This window comes from Manihot esculenta, chromosome 16 (genome assembly GCF_001659605.2).
Source record: "Manihot esculenta cultivar AM560-2 chromosome 16, M.esculenta_v8, whole genome shotgun sequence".
In the NCBI taxonomy this organism is placed as follows: domain Eukaryota; kingdom Viridiplantae; phylum Streptophyta; class Magnoliopsida; order Malpighiales; family Euphorbiaceae; genus Manihot; species Manihot esculenta.
Window position 1 is genome coordinate 31,323,448 of NC_035176.2, and position 20,819 is coordinate 31,344,266.

The 20,819-nt window shown below is 35.2% G+C and overlaps 2 protein-coding genes across 4 annotated transcripts; one reads left to right on the forward strand and one right to left on the reverse strand.

Annotated features, from left to right (window-relative positions):
* Positions 1 to 206: 206 nt before the first annotated feature.
* LOC110604232 (arginine--tRNA ligase, chloroplastic/mitochondrial) lies at positions 207 to 7,584 on the forward strand. 3 transcript variants are annotated; one of them, XM_021742378.2, is made up of 18 exons: positions 207 to 389; positions 602 to 672; positions 778 to 917; positions 1,043 to 1,118; positions 1,265 to 1,366; positions 1,516 to 1,731; positions 1,936 to 2,016; positions 2,781 to 2,864; positions 2,997 to 3,101; positions 3,626 to 3,804; positions 4,303 to 4,387; positions 4,600 to 4,786; positions 4,968 to 5,037; positions 6,088 to 6,157; positions 6,358 to 6,447; positions 6,935 to 7,003; positions 7,119 to 7,217; positions 7,362 to 7,584. In XM_021742378.2, the coding sequence occupies exons 1-18, from the start codon at positions 284 to 286 to the stop codon at positions 7,470 to 7,472; spliced, it is 1,941 nt and encodes a 646-aa protein (XP_021598070.1). In that variant the 5' UTR covers positions 207 to 283; the 3' UTR covers positions 7,473 to 7,584. The 3 variants fall into 3 exon arrangements, with proteins under 3 accessions (XP_021598070.1, XP_043807933.1, XP_021598071.1); XM_021742379.2 differs by having other exon boundaries at positions 248 to 389; positions 598 to 672; XM_043951998.1 differs by lacking the exon at positions 6,358 to 6,447.
* Positions 7,585 to 8,543: 959 nt separating this feature from the next.
* Positions 8,544 to 9,502, reverse strand: LOC110603442. The gene is made up of 2 exons (XM_021741172.2): positions 9,129 to 9,502; positions 8,544 to 9,022 (listed from the first exon to the last, which is right to left on the reverse strand). Exons 1-2 carry the CDS (start codon positions 9,374 to 9,376, stop codon positions 8,782 to 8,784), a joined length of 489 nt encoding a protein of 162 aa, XP_021596864.1. The 5' UTR covers positions 9,377 to 9,502; the 3' UTR covers positions 8,544 to 8,781.
* Positions 9,503 to 20,819: the final 11,317 nt, after the last annotated feature.

A 20,819-nucleotide genomic window follows, 5' to 3' on the forward strand; every position in this document is an offset into this window, starting at 1 on the left:
TTGTTATTTTACATAAAATACGTATGTAAAATTAACCAAGCCATTACAAAATTGACTTATTCTTTTCTCTTTTTTTTTCCACATACAAATTGAATCGACTTATTTACTTTAATGTAAATTAAATATTTATACTAACATATATAAATATTTTATATATAAATTTTAAATAAATATATAAAATCCAAATTGGCTTGAAGAGCAAGTGACGGCAGGTGCACGTAAGAGCAGAAAGAGCGAGGGTTTTTCAGGAGGGCAAAAAAAGATAAAAGAAAAAGAAGAAGACATGATAGGGTCCTCCTTAACTCTTCTGATCGCGTCGGTGTCTCCTTCTCCGTTCATCTCCTTCAATCGTCTATCTCATTTCCACTCCTCTCCTTTCTCTACCTCTGGTAAGTTCCCTAGCATTATCTTTCAGCTTCGTCTCAAGCTACCTATGTTTCCTGCTCTTTTGCTGGTTCTGAATCAGATTTTGTTTTAATGGGAGCTCATTTTTGTAATACTATAATAGAGTTCATAGAATTCCGTTTATTCTAGGAATTTGAATTGCTTTTGCTTTTTTTGTTGGTTTTTCATACTATCATTTTCCTCTGAAACTAGACAGACTTGTTAAAAGTGACATCCAGAAGACTTGCTTTAGCTGTAAAGACACAGTCGATATCGACCATGGCGAATGTGAGTTTATTTATGTAGTTTTTAATTTGTAATTTTTGATTTTGTATAAATGTCAGTAAAGAATGACATTGCAAAAGAGCTAATGTTTGAACATTTGTGGTGAAGACGAGTGAGGAGAATGGTGGTAATTTAAAGAAACAATTGGCGAAATTGTTTGAAGCATCTCTTAGAGAGACTGTCCCTAGTGAGCCCGACGTTGAGCCTTTGGTTGCTGCTTGCACAGCCAAATTTGGCGACTACCAATGGTAATACACCGGCTGAATCTATTTATAAATGTAGTATTTATCTCTTCTTGCAGGAGTAAAAGTATATTGGATTCTGAATTCCTGCTGGTTGTTGTGCTCAGTTAGTTACTATTTCTTTGGTGCAGTAATAATGCCATGAGCCTTTGGTCTAAAATAAAAGGGAAAAATACTGATTTTAAGGGCCCTCCAGCAGTTGGACAGGTATGGATCTATATGTTAGAACCCACTTGATTAGGCATGAATTGTTTTCTTTTCCTTCTTCCTGCGTTATTTTTTCCTTTCCCTGATTGATGCACTGAGTAATTGGTCAAAAGCATTTCTTTTATCTTCGGTGTTTCTTTTGGCAGGCTATAATGAGGAATCTTCCTCCTTCTGAAATGATAGAATCTTGCTCTGTGGCAGGACCTGGTTTTGTGAATATTGTGTTGTCAAAGACCTGGTTGGCTGAGGTGTGTGCCTATTTTATGAACTTCTTGGTGGTTATTATATTCTTCTTTAAGATCTTTTAGTGTGGACTTTTGTTTTACCTTATCATGATTTAGTATTGCTCTTAGGAGACTTGTGGGAAATTCCTTATCTTAGATTGCTTTGGCTGCAGAAAATTCAAAAGATGCTAATTGATGGAATTGATACTTGGGCGCCTAAGATTTCAGTCAGAAGGGCTGTGGTTGACTTTTCCTCACCTAATATCGCAAAAGAAATGCATGTTGGCCATTTAAGGTCTACTATTATCGGTGACACTCTAGCCCGAATGCTTGAATTTTCGAATATTGATGTGCTTCGACGAAATCATGTTGGTGATTGGGGCACACAGGTATTTCGCTTTCAGAGAATGTTTGTTTCTTGCATATTCACTATTCCTTTTTTATGAGAGCCTTTTTTTTTAATTCACCTTTCTTCCTCATCTCTTGCTCTTTTTTTTATAGACTTCCAGTATGATTGACGTTTATCTTCTATCAAACAGTTTTCAGTGGTATGATTAGGCATGTTGTACTGAATGCTGTAATTTGCTTTGCAGTTTGGTATGTTGATTGAATTCCTCTTCGAAAAGTTCCCAAATTTTGAAGATATTAATGAAAGAGACATTGGAGATCTACAGGTGACTGAAGGCTTGCTCAATTTTGTAAATTATGAAATCTAAAATGTTGAAGTGGAAATTTCTCATATTGTTGTGTTTTAATTTTGAAAAGCAGCAAGTACCGCTATGCATGAATATTATAAACTAGGTATTTTTTAACCATATGTACAAGTGAAAAATGAAATGTTTATTTCAAATTATTTTTATTTTCTATTTTCATCTTAGATGATATTTTATTTTACATATTTAATTATCTAATAATGTCTAATTTTTTCACATTTTTAATATTTTATTTTCAATTTGGAAAAGAAAGAAAATTCAAACATGATTCCTATATGGTTAAGGGCATTCTTGGAATAAATTGCATGATTTTGTCCGGAGAATGCAACAACTCGTGCTCTCTTCCTTGAGTGTTCAAATATCAAGGTTGGGATATGGCAAGAGCATCCCTTGTCCTGTCCCAAATGTGCACCAACACCAGACAATAAGAAATCCTGCCATTTGGTTATTTCATTTCCTCTGTATCAAATGAAGCCTCTTGTGTAATATCATAATTGAGATAGAATGTCAACTCAAATCTATAATGATAATCACTTGGATAGATTAGAGAATATTGAAGTCAGTGTGGTCTTTTTTTTTTCTTGTTAGATAAATATTTCATACTTGAGCACTGAATGATGTGGTTTTCGGAAAATGGCATAGATGCAATTATACATTTTATGGCATAGATGCAATTATACATTTTTTACCTGTTGTGTGATTCTAACTTGAGTGATGCATCACAGACATTCTATAAGGCCTCAAAACAGAGGTTTGATGCTGATTGTGATTTTAAGGAGAGGGCACAGAAAGCAGTTGTTCGCCTTCAGGTAAATTATTTACTTTTGACCTGAAGAACACATAAGTTGATCTGTCTTGCAGTATCATAGTAAAGTGGTAGTGTTGGACTTATTGAACTTTTTAGGATAGGGATTGAATATGATGTTTCTTTTTGTATACAGGGTGGAGAGCCCAAGTACCGCGAAGCATGGGCACAGCTCTGCGACATCAGCAGGAAGGAGTTTGATAAGGTCTATCAACGCCTTGGAGTTCATCTTGAGGAAAAGGTAGATACTCGTATTTCTCTATATAATAATAATAATGAAATGATAACTTTTGTGAATATCAACATAAACTGTTTTAGGAAGCCGTGGAATTTTCCAAATAAGATATGACTTGGGCTGGTTCGTGAATTAGCAACATGCTGTTCTTTCTTGATGCTAAATTCCTTTATCAAGTTTGATGCAATATATGTCATTTGCTAAGGCTTCTTCCTTTTTCAATTTCTTGGATATGCTATAAAAATACATTTTGTATGGATGTTTTGCTGGAGTGGGTTGAGAGTGTCTCTAGTGAAGTTATATCTGAAAAATTAATGATGGTTAAAGTTCAAGTTGCATTCTTTTCCCTTCCTTTTGGTGGGGGTTTCAAGAAGCCTTTGTGTGACAGGGGATGAGAATAATTATATTTCCATTTACCTTATTAAAACCATCAAGCCCCAACAATTTCCTTTTTTTTCAATGACATAATCAATAAGCAAAAAATGGAAAGCAAATTCACATAAATGTCTTTATATATTTTTTGTTTGCAGGGAGAAAGTTTCTACAGTCCATTCATTCCTGGGGTTATAGAGGCATTGACCAATCAAGGATTAGTTCAAGAGAGTGAAGGTGCTCGTGTAATCTTTATTGAAGGAATTAATATACCTCTTATTGTTGTGAAGAGTGATGGTGGTTACAATTATGCTTCAACTGATCTAGCTGCCCTTTGGTGAGTTTATTTTCCCACTTTGAATAAAATCTGGAGTTTTAGGTGACATTATCTTATTATGCAAAGTACTTAGTCCCTGGTTTCTATACTTGTTACTGTGTGATCTGTGTTTTTGTGCGGAAAAATTTGAAATTCCATTAATCGGACTTGGTTTGCTAAATAGTTTTTAGATTCTATCTATTCTAAAATGTAAGATTATTATGACTTTCTTGGCTTTTCCTCAATTTTTTCTTAACTCTTTTGATAGTTCAAATAACCTCTAGAAGTTACCAACTTGGCCTCTGTTTGTTTTAGGAAAATATTGCTGGTGCATATGTTTGGAGACTTTTTTAACTTGTTTTTTGGTAAAAGGCATCAAGGATGTTTGCGCGTACAGAGTTTGTTAATGCTCATTTGATGCCATATGTTTTTTGCATGTTTTGGTGCATTGTTAAGGAAGAAAAAGGTTGGGTTTGGAGGTGAAAATTGAAAATGTCACATGTTGCTTGACATATATAGGTATCGCCTTAATGAAGAGAAAGCTGAGTGGATTATATATGTTACTGATGTTGGTCAGCAGCAGCATTTTGATATGGTATTCAAAGTAAGTACCTGTCACCATATGTTGAATGGTGCATTATGCATGATCTTTAACTTGTTAAGGTTCTAAGCTTTACTTTTTATATCCCATTTATTAGTCCTTTTTGATGTGAAAATACCCAACTTGTTATTTATTTCCATACATTCTATGCTTTAAACTTAGTGCTATTCTTAATTTTTAGTTAAGGTCTAACAATCATTTGGTTTCTAACTCAGGCTGCCAAACGTGCGGGTTGGCTGCCTGCTGATGATAGAATATTTCCTAAAGCTAGCCATGTTGGATTTGGCCTTGTTCTTGGAGATGATGGCAAGCGCTTTAGAACTCGGGCCACTGAAGTGGTTCGGTTAGTTGATTTACTGGATGAAGCAAAGGCTCGGAGCAAAGCAGCACTTGTTGAGCGTGGTATAATAACTAAATGATCTATGGTTTATATGTTAATAGCTACTCATATGCCTTAAAACTTTATCATCCTTTATGTTTGTACAATATATAGAATCTGCTTTACCTTGCTTCATGATTAGATTGTTTCCACATAGGCTTTCAACTTATATAGCAAATAAATATTATTCCATATCATGGACAGGTAAGGCAGAAGAGTGGACTGAAGAGGAGCTTGAGCAGACTGCTGAGGCCATTGGTTATGGTGCTGTCAAGTAAGCTATCTATACTATTTTCAACTTTCCTTTTTTCTGAGTATGTTGTATTTGTAATCATGACCAGTTCATTTGGTGGTGTCTTTTGTTCTAGGATTGAGCACACTTCTAACATTTGCTTGTGGTGGGCCTGATGGCCTAGGGAGTGAAAAGATTAGAGATTTTATGGTTTTGAGCAAGAGAAAATAGTTCCACTTTTTGCAGCAAAAAGTTTGCTCAGAAATAATGAAGTCCAGTGGCCGAGAGGTGAAAGTTTGAGTCAATATATAGGAATTTCTTTTCGGTTTAGGGTTTATAATTGTAGAAGCCTAGAGGTTCTAGCGCCAAAGCTGCAGGTATGAGTTGTTGGATCAATGGATCTCACTACCCTGTTGGGGGCCATAACTGGGAGATATTAGGGCTACTGTGGATGGTTAATTGAATTCACTTTTACGGGCTGGACAATTAACAGCAGCACATATATACTCGAAAAAATAACTAATGTGGGTAGGTATTTGCATCTCTCTTTGCCATATCATGGTATTAGAATTTGGAAAATTCCTAACTAGTAAGAGGCTTCTTGGATTTATGACGAAAACCTTGAATTCTTAGAACTTCATTGAATGATGGAAGACTCTGTTTAATTTATCTAATTAAATTGCAACAAGATGAATGAGAGTCATCTCTGTTTCCAGAACACCCATAATTTTTGGTTTTGCACTTACCTTTTTCTTAATCTTAAATCTTGTACAACTGGACCTATCAAATGTTAAAAAAAATTCCATTATATTTTGGATGACATTCCTATGCAAGAACAACCTGAAGTTGCCAGATCTGAGAACAATGTGAAAGGGAGTGATGTGTTGCCCTATTGCTGCATATCTGACATATGATTCCATGAGTAGAACTCATTGTTTACCCTTCCAAGTTGTGGGATAGTTTGCTGCTTGAGGATTACTATGTGCTTATTTCTTTGTACAAAATTGCTTATCGATATAAACATGTTCTTTTATTCATTTATCTGTGAACTATGCTTTTGATGCATTTTACATTATTAATTCTTTTTCTCAGGTATGCTGACTTGAAGAACAACAGATTGACCAATTATACATTCAACTACGATCAGATGCTTAATGATAAGGTAAATGTAAATATATGATTTGCTGGTTGTTAGATTGTAGATTACCTGAATTTCTAGAAGCTAAACTTGTGCATTATAATGAACTTCTAGTTCTTATGTTTTACCACCCCCATGCATGAGTTTTTTACTTGCCTATTATGCTTTGACATAGATGTCATAAGGTTCTCGTTGCTTTCTTATCTTGAAAAATTTTTGAACAGGGAAACACTGCTGTTTATTTGTTATATGCACATGCTCGGATCTGTTCAATCATCAGGAAATCGGGTAAAGACATAGAAGAATTGAAGAAAGTAAGTTCACTTTCTAGTTGAAGCTCCAGCTATCATAGAAATTCATGTTGCACATTCATTCAACCCCAAAAAAGTGGTTTCTTTTTCTGACTTGACTGCATTAGTAATATCACTTGGAGTCAATTGTTTATGTCATATGACTTAATTCCAATACAAATCTAAACACAGTGACAATCCTTTTATACTTCCATGATAGTGGCTTGACCATGATAGAGAATTTTCAATGGACATGCTGCGCGCTAGTTTTATTACTGCTTGTAACTTTATACCCCGACTCTATCTTTATGACCAAAATTTCGTGTAAACCTCTGGCAAATATTTTATATCACAGTCTTCTGATAGCTAAATTTTAATTTCTTTGCCACTTCTAAACTTATTATTGAGTTGCTTGTGGATTTTAAGGATTGTAATGACAGTTGACATCGCAAGTATCAAAGTTGCTGTTGTTATTTTATTCTCGCTTCTCATGTCCATTTTTGTGATGTAGACTGGGGTTTTGGTATTGGCTCATCCTGATGAGCGTGCACTAGGGCTTCATTTACTACAGTTTGCAGAGGTAAGAAATGTCATCAAGAATCCAATATCTTGCTTCTTCACCTTGCCTTCCGTGCATTTTAAAGTTATGGCTTTGCAAGTTGAGTTATGATGAATGCGTTTGTCCTACTTTTCAGACCGTTGAGGAGGCCTGCACCAATCTCCTGCCAAATGTGTTGTGTGAATATCTCTATAATTTATCTGAATACTTCACCAAATTTTATTCCAATTGCCAGGTCCAGTCCAACTATGCTAAAATCTTAGTTCTCTCCTTTTTCTTTATTTTCCCTTTTTTTTTTCCTCTGTGGATTGACAATAATATAAAGACTAAGATGTTTACAACCTAAGAGCTAACAATGTGATATTGGAAAATTGAGCAGGTTGTTGGGTCAGCCGAGGAAACGAGTAGACTCTTGCTGTGCGAAGCAACAGCCGTGGTCATGAGGAAATGCTTTTTCCTTCTTGGAATTGTACCTGTTTACAAGATATGACAAAACAAACCCAAGAAAAAGGGGTTTTGTCTATTTTTCTTGAGACACTGAAAATTGTATAAAGATCATCATATCATTTCTTGGCAATTTTGTCGGAAAGATTCTTCGTTTAGTAGTTAGGTTTCATATATGATTTCTCAATATTTTAAAAAGGGCTCACTCTCTAGAGGAAATAGACGGATTGAACCTTACTGAGTTTCTGATATTTCCCATCACCTACACGTTGCCTGCCACCCAACTTTGTTTTTAGGCAACCTTCCTGGATGTTAAATACTCCTATAATTAAAGACATAATTAAATATTAGAAGCCAACTCTAGTCGGTTCAGGCAAAAGCCTAGAGAGCCAATAAGTTTATCCTACGCGGTGAAGTTCATTTCAGTCTCTTGAGCAAAGGAGTACTTGGTTAGTCTTGCTTTGATTGGTTAATCTTGTTTTGGATTTTTTTTAAAGGTTGTTATAATAGATAACTTGTGATTTGGCTTTAGAAATATGGTTTTAATAGTATACAGTAAGACTAAAAGCTGTAATTTCGTTAACCTGATTCTGTCTCTAAAAATGGTAAATTAATTGACTGATGAAACAAATCAAATATGAAAGGTTAGTAGGGGGGGGAAATGGCTCTATAAATGTCTAATTAAAAAAAAATCTAAATGGTATTATTTTAATAAATTACTGTTAAGTTTGTGTATTTTTCTTAAAATTAACTATTTAGTTTGTTTTTTTTTTTTGGCATTTCAATCCAAAGAGCCAAGTTAGTTTGGGATATTATATCCAATCAGGATTATGACGGATTTTCATTTCTTAGGGTTTGATTTTGCTATGCCCTTAAGACTGCTTGTAAATGGTTAATTTTGCTATGCCCTTAGGGTTTCTTTTCAGTACTGAAAATTGAAATGGGTTGCAGTTGCGAAACTTTACATTCAATTCCATTAGCCGATTATATATAAAAAAAAGTTGATGGCAGATTAATAATTAATTAAGTTCAACTAATTTCAGAACAGATAATCGATCCTTCATGCGTATTTCAGCTTTAGCCAATTGAACTCACCTGGATTTGCCAATGTGATTACTTGAATAAAAAAATGTATCTATTTCTTTGGTTTCCATTAGACTGCAGCATGCTTAAAAATAATTATGCTTTCTGTATTTTCATTCCTAATTTCTTCACACGTAAAAACCAAAAAAACACTCACTAGCTTCCAATATTAATTCTGCAGACTCATTAAGTTTTCATATATATGGTTTCCAGAAGTAGTAGTTGCCGTTGCAGAGGGATGAGAGGCCCTAGCAATCGCCCATTAAAGAACTTCATCTCCTTCCTAAAGAAGATAGAAAAGATCCTCTTGATCTTGAGTCCCTTTTTGATATGGCAGCCTTTGGACTGTAACACTTGTTAACATCTAAAACCCTAGCATAGCTCTTGCATGACTTCATTTTAGATCTGTATGGAATCACAGTCACTTTCTTTGCAAGATCTTCTAAGCTCTTCACACTTGCTAGAGATGTGTAAGACTGAGACTTCCCTTGATAAAACTTTGAAAGACCTCTCCTTCAAGAGTTAAAAAAATACATTATTAGAGGCTTTTTCATAATCAAGTTTCATCTAAAATTAGGAATCCTAACTTTTTATATATATATATAAAATTTATACTTACTTGACGGGAAGTTGGGCCATGAGTTCTGATAATTCATACAGAGGTCCATTCAATGTTGATGATGATGAAGATGCATCTTCTTCTAAATCTGTTGAAGAGATTGAAGCTTCCATGGAGGATTCAGCTGTTGTTGATTCATACTCAGAAGCACCATTACCACCTACCCAGAAGAGATCTTGCTCGTCTCTATTAGGGTTTATCTTTTGCAAAGTCATATCCAAAAAATTTTGCTCTGCTGCTTCAGCCATGTTGATGATCACCAGCAACAAGCAATAACAAAATATATAAAAGATGATGTTGTTGAAGACTCTTAGTTTTCTATGTAGTCTTTCAGAAAGAGCATATATATATATATATGGCCAGCTGATGAGTAATATATTGACGACACATAGAAAAAATATTATTTTATAGCAGAAAAGGTAAAGGGTAATTGACTATTCTTTGAATTATTAATATTTTAATATATATTTTTCTTTATCCTGTGACTTGTCGTCATCGTCATCATCTTCATATACTAATGGTGGAAATTGAATAGCATCCCATGGTACAAGGAAGTGGATAAGGTCTAAATTTGAAGACATCTAAATCTGAGTCACCAACCTTTTTATGGGAGAAAACTTGGGTCACTGTCTGAGGCTACTTTGCCTCTTAAAGCAGTGGCAAATTTTAATGTTTTACAGGCACCCAAATATTAAAAGCTATATTTCAAGAATGAATCTTGATTTGAGAATTAGTTTAGACGACAAGCTCTGGTGGAAGTGGGTATTTTCCCACTAATCCTTGTTTGCCAAGGATCCTACTACCTTTCGTTTTTTTTTTTTTTTTCAGGGATACTCCTAGTTTGTAGTTTGGATAAACAATCGATCAATTCGATTCGATTCGATTTGATTTTAAATAAATCAAAAATTAAAATTTTAATTTTTAAAAAAATCAAATCGATTTTAATTAAAAATCGAATCGAACTGAATCGGTCTGATTCAGTTCAATTCAATTTGATTTGATTTGATCAATTTAAATTTTTAATAAATTTTTTATTTTTTACACTTTATTTTTAATATTTTAAAATTTGATTAGAATATTTTAATTTTAATATGATGTAATCTCTATATTATTAAAAATAATATATTATTATCACTAATCGATTCGATTCAATTTTTTTTAATTAAAATCAAACCGAATCGAAATAACTAAAATTTTTAAAATTAAAAATTGAATCAAATCAAAATGAATAAAAAACTAAACTAAAATTTTAAATTAATTCGATTCCATCGATTTTTTTAGTTTTAACTAAATAATACTGACTCCTATATATAGTAATGAAACCCAAACACGGTGAAAATTAAAATGTGTAAGTATATACAACGAGAAAAACAATTTTAATTTGGAGGGGAATGGTGGGTAAGATAAGAGTATAGAATTAAGGATAAGGAGGTTGAGTTGGAAACTGGTGATGATAACGTTGGGGAAAAGAGGAGCACCACATGCTTTTGCTGCCTATTCTTTTGCTTCACATTCATACATATATTTTAAAAAAATATATTTTGAAGATTTTTTTATAATAAATAGAATAATTTTTTATTTGAAAAAAAAATATAAAGATTAATATGTCGAGTTTTTAAAATAGTAGGCATTTGGATTTTTCCTTTTTACATATCATTGACACACACGTAATCCTAACACTTAGGACCAATTACACCAAAATTCTCAGCCCATTATTTCTGCAATCTTTATGATTACATAGATTTTGGCAATAGACATGAGTTTCATGATAACATCTTTCTTTCTTGCAGGACTTGATCACTTCCGCTTCCATCCTTTGGATGAAAATCTTAAAAAGATTTTTTTTTTTTTTTTAAATGGATCTTAAAAGATTTTTAATACTGTTGAGATTATAAAAAATTACATATTCAAATCTAATAAATATAGATCGTGTATAGATTTTTTATTTTTTTTTATATTTTATATAAAATTTCAATATAATTTTAATACATAAACATCTTCAAATAATTAAAATTGGAGAAAAAAAATATACCAAAAATCCCAAATAAACCCTCTGCCATTCATGACACATAAATCTTGTATTTAAAATTAAATTAGCAATAATTACCAAAAATCCCACATAAAATTTCAAATTATTTTCTAAAAATATTTGAATCTTAAAATTAAATTAGCAATAATTATTTATAAAGTACAAGCAGTGGTTAGAACAAAACTATTATTATTAATTTTAATTTTATAATATACTGGTTAAATTCTAATCTGACTATAATTTAATTTTAAATCCCTTAACTCTCTTATTGTTCAGGTTGAGTTTAAAAATATTAGATAAGGTTACTAACAAACGTTGAAACCTAAATAAAAGCAGCAGAAACGACATTGAGGGTTCTAAGAATATAAATAATCAAAACAAAAATAGACAAAAGAAGATTGAAATCAGTTTTAGACATTAAGTTTTCCAAATTTAAGAGCCATATGATTTGTGCAATAAGAAGACATTAACATGTGAGGAGCAACTACGCTTAGCTAACAGCCTATGAATACATTAGAATTGTTTAAGGAGATAATTAGATTTCATTAGAAAAAGGGCTTGATCAAATCCTATTAGCTATGAAAGTAGGTTGGAAAAATAACAAAACTAAGCAACAACAGGCCTAATACTCGTAGTCCAAGCCCATAACCCACGCCAATTAGAATTCTAGTGCCAAAGTTAAGAGAGTTCTGGAAACAAAGAGATCATTATATTACTTTGTGATTTAGACGTCCGGAGCAACTTAGCATTAAATTACGAGACATTCGTTTGTCATTCATTACTAGGAGTAGCAAAACTAATTATCTAATTATCTAGATATTTTGAGTTCAACTTTGCGTTTAACATATTTACAGAAAAAAACAAAAGAGGCACTCGTATATAAAATTATAAATATAATATTTATAATGTCTGAAATTTAAGAATGATTTTAGGATTAAGTGAGTTTTTGTAAGTTTGATTTTTCTTTTTTTTATTTTTTTTTTATTTTTTTCAGGCGTGTTATCACCATTTTACACCTGTATTCATCTGTCATATTTATGCGAGCAGTCTGCACATGTGTATTGTATTCTTACTCTTGTCATGCAGCTATTTAATTTATTCCGGTGCCATTTGGACACGATCTCTATTATTGCAGGTTTTCTCTTTATACGGAGGCTAATGGTTGTTCAGGCTGAATTGCTCCGAGCCCATTCGAGTTTTATTTGGTCCACAAAGTCAGGCCTACATTAATCTGAAGCTATCCCTTCATCACACTTTGAGCTCGTATTAGATCGGCATGTTCTTTTTTTTGTTTGGGCCGCGGCAGGCCTAGGTGTCTAGAGCCCATTAGTCATCAAGTGTCATTTCATGATTAGTAAAAGAGTAAATGTCGAAATTCCCAATTACTTTTACACGGCTTAAGAAGAGAGTTCTATCAGACGTTACTTCTTTCGTCTTCCTCGCTTTGAATCTCACTTCCATTCGTTGCTCTTCCTCTTGCATCACTTATGCTATTTTGCATCCATTCTCTCTGTATTCTTGATTCTTCGGTCAGAGGTACGTTATTGCTCTTCTTATGACTTCTACTGAAATACCTACGGTAGATGATTTAGTTTCCTATTACCCTTTCTTTCCTGCTTCAACATCTTTCTCCTGATCTAATAGATATGAAGATATTTAAAATTAGGGCACCCCTGAGTAAAGAGCAGATAGTCCTTCCTAACCCACCGCCTACGGGCTTGATAGACGCTCAACAGGAGCGCAGTTTGGTATTTTTCCTTAAGTAGCACGAGTTTGAGTTAATTTTTCTTTTTACCCCTTTTTTCATTGAGGTCTTCCGGCGCTTTAGGGTAACTCCCCGAATGTTGTCTCCTAATTTCATACTATTCATGTGTTGCTTCAATTCAATTTGTTTGTGTTGGATTTACCACTTCTGTCGATTTATTTTCTACTTTATTTTGTCTAGTTAGGTCTTCTCTTTGGTTTTATTATTTTAGTCACTGAGCAGGGTTATCCATTTTTACTAGGTACAAAGATTCAATTAAGAGCTGGGTAGAGTATTTTGTTGTCGTTGAGCTAAAGGATAGCTCTAGGGTCGAATGGAACATTAACCTATCTTGAGGGGATGTGCCTCAAGGTTGCAACGAGTTCCCTAGGATAAACCTCATAGATCAGATATGCTTTCTCTGACCGACCTCTGTAAAGAAGAAGTATGACGTTGAGAAGTGCACGTTCATGTCCTCCCTATAGGTCTATCACCAAGCTGGTACTTTTAAGTTTTTCTCTTGTATTTTTCTTTTTCTTTGCGATGTTGAGTTCTGATTAAATCTTTGTTTCTTTTTTAGCTTCCGACGTGCCTATGGACAAGATCAAGTTCCCTAAGAACTTCATCTTGTCTCAAGAGAACCTTAAGGACACCCTGGCAGCCTTCCGGGCTAACAAATTTGTTGCTGATGTTGCCCAAGAGGTCTTCCATGCTGGGACTCCAACGTCATCAATTCGTCCTCCTGCTCACACCCCTGCATCTTCACTAGCTTTGGTGCCGGTGTCAGGAGGTTCTCGTTCTGCGACCTTCAAGATATCAGTTCCTCCCAAGGCATCGACCTCCTCCAAGACTCCTGCTATCCCAAAGCGTCGGCCTCCTCTAAGACTCTTGCTACTCCAAAGTGTCAGCATCCTCCAAGATATCAGTTCCTCCCAAGACGCCGACCTCCTGCAAGACTCCTGCTCCTTCTCTACTGTGTTGAATGAGCATTCGACTATAAAATCTGCCAATACTTGTGTTTTAATTACTGTATGAGGCCGATAAATGAGGCAGTATGGACTTATCTCTATTGACCAGGCTAGCATTTGTCCCAAGGTCTCGGGCCTATGCAAGATTTTTCTCAAGAGTTGATATGTCATTACAATTCTCTGATGGTCTTCTAGATACATCTTGAACTTCCTCACTGTTAATAGTAAGGCGAATGCCAGCTTCTCTATGTTCATATATATGACCTCGGCACCTTTATGTACTTTGCTAACATAGAAGATTGGTTTCTAAACTCCTGCTTCTTCCCTTACCAGCACAACACTCACAGCCTACTCTGATGCGACTAAGTAGATAGAGAGTTCTTCCCTTGTTAATAGACTGATGAGCACGTGAGGAGAGCTGAGGTATTTTTGAGGTTTTTGAAAGCCTCTTGGCAATCCTTCGACCATTCGAAGTTAGAGACTTTGCTCAATTTTTTAAAGGAAGGTAAACACCTTTCTACTGATCTGGACATAAATCTGTTGAGCGTCATAACTTGTCTTGTGAGCCTTTGCACATCCCTCACACAGGTCGGTTCTGGCATATTCAAAATAGCTTCTACTTTCTCTGGATTTGGCTCTATGCCCTTTCCACTAACCATATAACCCAAAAAAATTTCCCCTCAGATGAAGAAGGCACACCTTGCTGGATTCAACCTCAGTCAATAATGTTGTAACACCAAGACCACCATATCATTGATATACACCTCCACACTCTTTCCTATCTGGTTCTTAAAGATTTTATTCATCACGCGTTGGTACGTGGCCCTTGCATTTTTTAAACCGAAGGGCATGGCTTTGTAACAATATGTCCCATTTTCTGTTATGAAAGAGGTCTTCTCCTTATCACCCTTATCCATTGAAATCTGGTGGTATCTAGACATAGCATCCAAAGATGACAAGTAATTGAAGTCGGCCGTAGAATCGACCAGTTTATTTATGTTAGGAAGTGGGTAACAATCTTTAGGGCAGACCTGGTTCAAATTAGTAAAATCTATACACATTCTATATTTTCCATTGGCTTTTTTAACTAGCACAGGATTAGCTAACTACTGTGGGTACATGACTTTCCTAATGAACCTTGCCTCTTCTAACTTCTCTACTTCTTCCTTCATGGCCTCTTGCTTCTCCTTGCCAAAGACCCTCTTCTTCTGCTTTATTGGCTTTGCATCGAGAAAGATTTTAAGCTTGTGAGTCATCATTTTCGGCCTGATTCTCGGCATATCCGAAGGTTTCCAGGAAAAACTTGATGCATGCCCCCTGATTAAGTCCATTGTTGCTTCCTTCTAGCTTTGCTTTAGGTTCGAGTTTGTGCTAAAGATCTTATCGTCCTCTTGCTCCGACAATGGGAAGGTCTCCAGTTCATCTACTGGTTCAGTCCTGGCTTCATTTCTTTTATCTCAAACTTCCATAACCTCAGGGTTGATTTCTTCCTGCTGAGTATTCTGTTACTTTACCGTAACCCAATATATAGCTCTGACTTCTTTTTGTCTTCCCCGGACGACACCGACCCCTCCACTAGTTGAAAACTTCATGGTCAGGTATCTGATGTTTGTCACGGCCTCAAAGTCATATAGCATCGGCCTGTCCAGAATGACATTGTAACTTGGTGGTAACTTTACCACTAAGAACACGGCATAGGTGTGTTCGTGACAGAGGAGGCTCTCATAGGGTGAGAGCTACCTTCACCTTCCCTTCCACTACTATGGGAGTACCTCCTATTCCCTTGACCGGAGCCTGGTCTTTCACTATCTGCTCCTTTGGTATCTTCATCTACTAAAAGACCCAGTAGGGGAGCAAGTTCACTTTACTGCCGTCAACCACCAGTACTTTTTGAACCTTGAATTTATGGATCACCGCCTCAATGACTAGGGCATCATCATGGGGCATTTGTACCTCCTGTGTGTCTTATGGGGAAAAGGAGATAGCCATCGAGGTATGCTCCGTAACCTGCATTACCTCCATGTTGCTTTTATTTTCAGTCCTCCCCCTCTTCTTTCCTCTTTGGCTCATCTGACCTCCTATTCCCCCTACTATCATATTGATCGTGCCACTGGAGCCATCGTTCATAGGTGCTTCGATCCGCCTTCTTACTTTTTCTCTCGTCTCTCCTAGTTGTGGCCTCTGCCCTTCCATTTTCTTCACAAAGTTCTGAAGATGGCCCCTCTTGATCAGTCTCTCTGTCTTATGTATCAATTGGTAGCAGTCGTTGGTGTCGTGTCCATGAGTTATGTGATATTAGCAATACTTGTCTGGATCTCTTCTTTTCATATAAGTTATTAGAGGTTTAGGCCATTGCACGTAGTCCTTGTCTTGGACTGCCATGAGCACCTTGACTCGTGATACATTCAAGGGTGTAGCTTCTGTTGGAACGTAAGGTTGATAAGGCCGCTGGTCTTTTCTCTCCCATCTGTGCTTATTCAGTGCCTCTAGGCCTTTGTCCAGTCTTTTCTTTGGAATGTCTCTCCTTCTATCATTAATGCCTCTATCCCTCTCTTTGTCTTCCCATGCGAACTGGCTGATGGCCAAGGCATCGTCCTGCCTTATATACTTCTTTACTCTCTTCATCAGCTTCGGCAGGGTAGTTGGGGGCTTGCAACACAAGGATCCAAAAAACTATGGAGAGATCGTACCTTCCTGCATGGCTTCCACTACTCTTGCTTCATCCAGCTCTGGTATCTGCAATACCTCCGAGTTAAACCTGGCTACACACTCTCTTAGGGACTCATTTCTCCTTTGCTTGACCGTCTCCAAGTAACTTGTCTTCCTTTCAGTAGGGACTCCAGCAATAAACATCCTGATGAATAAGTTGGCCAGGCCAACGAAGTTCTTGATGCTTCCTAATTCCAAGCTATTGAACCAAGCTCAAGCTGGTCCCATCAAGGTTGTGGGGAAGTCCTTACACATCAGGGCATCAGAGTGGGTTTGGAGTTCCATGAAGGTCTTATAGTTTAGCATGTGATCTCGAGGATTTCCTATTCCATCATATGCAGCCAACATTGGCATCGTGAACTTCTTTGATATGGTCTCCTGCTGGATCCGTTTGACGAATGGTGATGAGGTCGAAAGCATCGGTCCATTATTGTCCTTGGCCCTGAGTTCCATCAGTAGCTTCTCCTCTAGCCTCTCCAACTTTTGATCGACCTCTATATCATTCCTTCTGGGCCTCTTCTCTAGGCGGTGATGACCTCCTTCCAGTTCTTCACTTTCAGACCTTTCTGCAGGTTTGGATGAATAACTTTCTGCTCCATCATTTTCTATGAGATCCTTTGCTATCCTGCTCTGAAGTCGGGCTATTGGTTCATTCCTTCGGCCTATTTCCTCATTTCCTTCCCCTGTCCTCTTGCTGCTCTACTGGGGATCTTGATTGTTCAAAGTGGGTTGGGGCTCGCTGTGCTTGAGCCCGTTCGCTATAGGTAGCCTGTTCGGTGGAGTGTTGAGACTTCTCTGTTGCAACATCTAACTTAGCTAGTTGCCAGTGTTTTGTAGTTGTAAGGCCATATTTTGGAGTTCTTGGTCTGACAATGGGGTATGAGGCATGGCTACAGTTGAGTTCGGTGAGTGGTTTGGCAATGCAAGTGACAGGTTTACCGAAGTTGGCGGGCTAGGGAATGAGAATAAGATGCTTTCTATATCGAGCTCAAGTCATTCTGAGTGATCCCTGTGTGGTTTTCACCATGGTTAGCCACATGGATCTTAGTGGCTGAATGAGAATTCAGGTGACGTTAAGATCCCTTCGTTCCCATAGACGACACCAGTTGATGTCTGAGATCCAAAAATGGATTTAAGATTAAGTGAGTTTTTATAAGCTTGGTCTCTATTTTCTTCCTTCTTCCTTTTATTTCCATTTCCTCTTATCTTTTTCGGGCATGTTACCACTGTCCTACACCTGTATCCATCTGTCACGTTCATGTGGATAGTCTGCATATACATATTGTATTTTTACTCTCGTTAAACAACTATTTAATTTCTTCCAATACTATTTGGACATAATTTCTATTATTGCGGACTTTGTCTTTGTCTTTATACGGAGACTGACGGTTATTTGAACCAAGTTGGTCCGAGCGTATTCGAGTGTTATTTGGTTCACCGAAGTCAGGCCTGCAATAATCTGGAGCTATCCTTCATTGCACTTAAGGCCCATATTAGATCGCCCTGTCCCTTTTTAAGTTGGGCCGCGACAGATATTGGTGTTTGGAGGCCATTAGTCATCAATATCTATACATGTGTATCGCCACTCTATTTATAAAAAAATACTAAATATTATTAATTGTAAAGCGTATTGTTGATATTGAGCAAATTTATATAGAATTAAAAATAATATTAGAAAATACTTTAAATTAATTTACCACTTTTTAACAAAATTTTTAATTTAAACGATAATAAAATTTAAAAATTTAAGTATTTGATTTAAAATATAAAAATTAATTTATTAATTATACTAAAATTTAAAAATTAAAATATAATTGACCCTTTTAAATATCTATATTATTAAAAGCTATTTACATAAAAAATTTAAATAATTTAAAGTTTTAAAAATTAATAAAATTATTTAAAATTATAAATTTTATTACAGTTATATTCAAATTTAAAACTTAAATTAAAAAGAGTGTCTTCTTAATATAGCAAAAATTATTTTATCATATTCATATGTCTTAAATAAATACTATTAATATCAAAAAATTTAAAATTTATATTTATTTTTTAATTTAATCTAAAATTTTAAAATTATGTAATTCAACTCAAAATCTTTAAATTTATCTTCCTTTCCGATTAAATTTAAAGTCATATTATTATACTTCACTTCAATTTATTTAATACAATAAATTATAATTTAATTTTTTTTTATTTTTTAATTACAATTCTTTAAAATATTTTATTTTAATGTAACGTCAATACTTGTATTTTTAATATGCTAAACGGTAATAGAATATTAATAATATAACCATAAATAATAAAATTATAATTTTTATTTTTTATTATATTAACATAATCTTTTATAATAAATATTATGAATTTTATTGTGATAGATCTCTAATAAAGTATTAAAAATAAAAAAATTAATAAATATAAAATATGTTACATTTTTTATTGAAATTAATAGTAAATAAATAGAGAGAAATTAAATTTATGATTTTTTTCTCAACAAGAGAGATAGAGCCCTTATTTTATTAATTTAAGTCATGAAAGTCACAACCTATCAGCATCCAGTAAATATTTAATAGTAACAGGAGACTATTGATGAATTTTCAAATTAAAATCATCACCAATGATTAAATTAGTCAAACGATCCGCTACCGCATTTGTTTCCCTGTAAATTTTCACCATCTTGACTTCCCAGCTTCTATTGATAAGATCACGACAATTTCTCACCAAATTAGAACTCTAAAAACTCCTGCACCTCTACCTGCAAGTAAATCTAACGCGAGTTGAGAATCCGTTTGAACTTCAATCTTCTTCCACCCTGAATCCCATGCTAATACTAAAGCATAATATATTCCCCATAGCTCAGCTTCTATTGCTCCACAATTACCTAAAAACCGTTGAAAGCCCAAAGCCATCTACCTTCATTGTTTCGAAAACAACCTGCACAACTTGCCCTTTCCGCTAACAACAATGCACTACCATCGGAATTCACTACCACCCAGCCTGTTTCTGGCGGCTTTCACCAAACATACTTCAAAGACCGGCCTGTCGGTCCAGACTCAACCTGCACCGAAAACCTCCATGCGTGAACATATTCTTTTGCTCGAAGCTGAATAAATGACGCATCAATAGTATTCTTTTCATTATTCTCATTAAAAATCAACAAGTTTCTTCGCTTCCATAACTACTAAACAGCCGAACTAAAAAACACATCCCATAGTATTCCATTAGCCAATAACCCTACTTTTTCTATATTAGCATGTAGCCATAAAGGCACATTCAAAATATAAAAAAATGGAGAAACTAAATTGGTAGATAAAAAGGAATTCCAAATTTGTTTCACATGTTGGCAATCTCATAGAGCATGCAAAACAGATTCACTTGCAACTCCACAAAGAAGACATAAATCATAATCAATAAATTATCGCTTTCGACGTTGAATATTAACCATGATTTTCTCATGTGCCATTTCCCACAAAAACAATCGAACTCGCTGTGGCATCCTAACCTTCCATAGCCCTTGTCAATCCATATTAGATTCTGGCACATTTGAATAAAACGTATCAAACCCTGACTTAACTGTATATAAGCCAGAAGAAGAATGTTTTCACGCAAAACCATCCAAACACGACATATCATCAACTAAAGTAATTGGTTGGAAATATAAAAGGACAACAGTAGGAAGAAGAGAATTTAAAATGTCCCAATTCCAGCCTATATTAGGAATCCATAAATATCGAACACAAACCTGCATATTCAACTCAATCAATGGTTTAAGTGCAAAATTCCAAAGAGACCCAATCGGAAGCCAATCATCCAGCCAAAATCTAGTGTGCATCCCACTATTCATATCTACAACTACCCCTTTTCGAAGTAGCTCCAAACCATAACAAAAAGATTTCCAATTGACTGAACTATTATGTAACACCCCTTACCCGTCTATAAAATAGCTTAATAAAGGATGCCACATACTATACTATATGCAATTACATATGTGGAGTTAAATTAGCTGTTACCCTATAACTTGTTCTTAAAGTTGTTTAAACACATGTTGAGTCACAAACAATTTTAACTGGAGAAACTGCAAGAGTCTCCCCTGTTTATTAGCAATTATCCCTATGGACAATAGTCATAAAATCAGTTCATTTCATTTAAGCAGGCACGTCGGCTTTAGGAAGCACCTCAAGCTAGCATGTCGGGAAATCCTTAAGCACCTCCCGAAAGTAACCTGATTCCGACCTATTTAT

Excerpts from the sequence above, each read along its gene's own strand:
- LOC110604232 (XM_021742378.2), top strand. The coding sequence starts at position 284 with ATGATAGGGTCCTCCTTAACTCTTCTGATCGCGTCGGTGTCTCCTTCT. Across the intron at positions 673-777 it reads CGATATCGACCATGGCGAAT|ACGAGTGAGGAGAATGGTGG; the intron begins GTGAGTTTATTT and ends TTTGTGGTGAAG. Across the intron at positions 1,732-1,935 it reads TTGGTGATTGGGGCACACAG|TTTGGTATGTTGATTGAATT; the intron begins GTATTTCGCTTT and ends TTTGCTTTGCAG.
- LOC110603442 (XM_021741172.2), bottom strand. The coding sequence starts at position 9,376 with ATGGCTGAAGCAGCAGAGCAAAATTTTTTGGATATGACTTTGCAAAAG. Across the intron at positions 9,023-9,128 it reads ATGGCCCAACTTCCCGTCAA|GAGAGGTCTTTCAAAGTTTT; the intron begins GTAAGTATAAAT and ends TAACTCTTGAAG.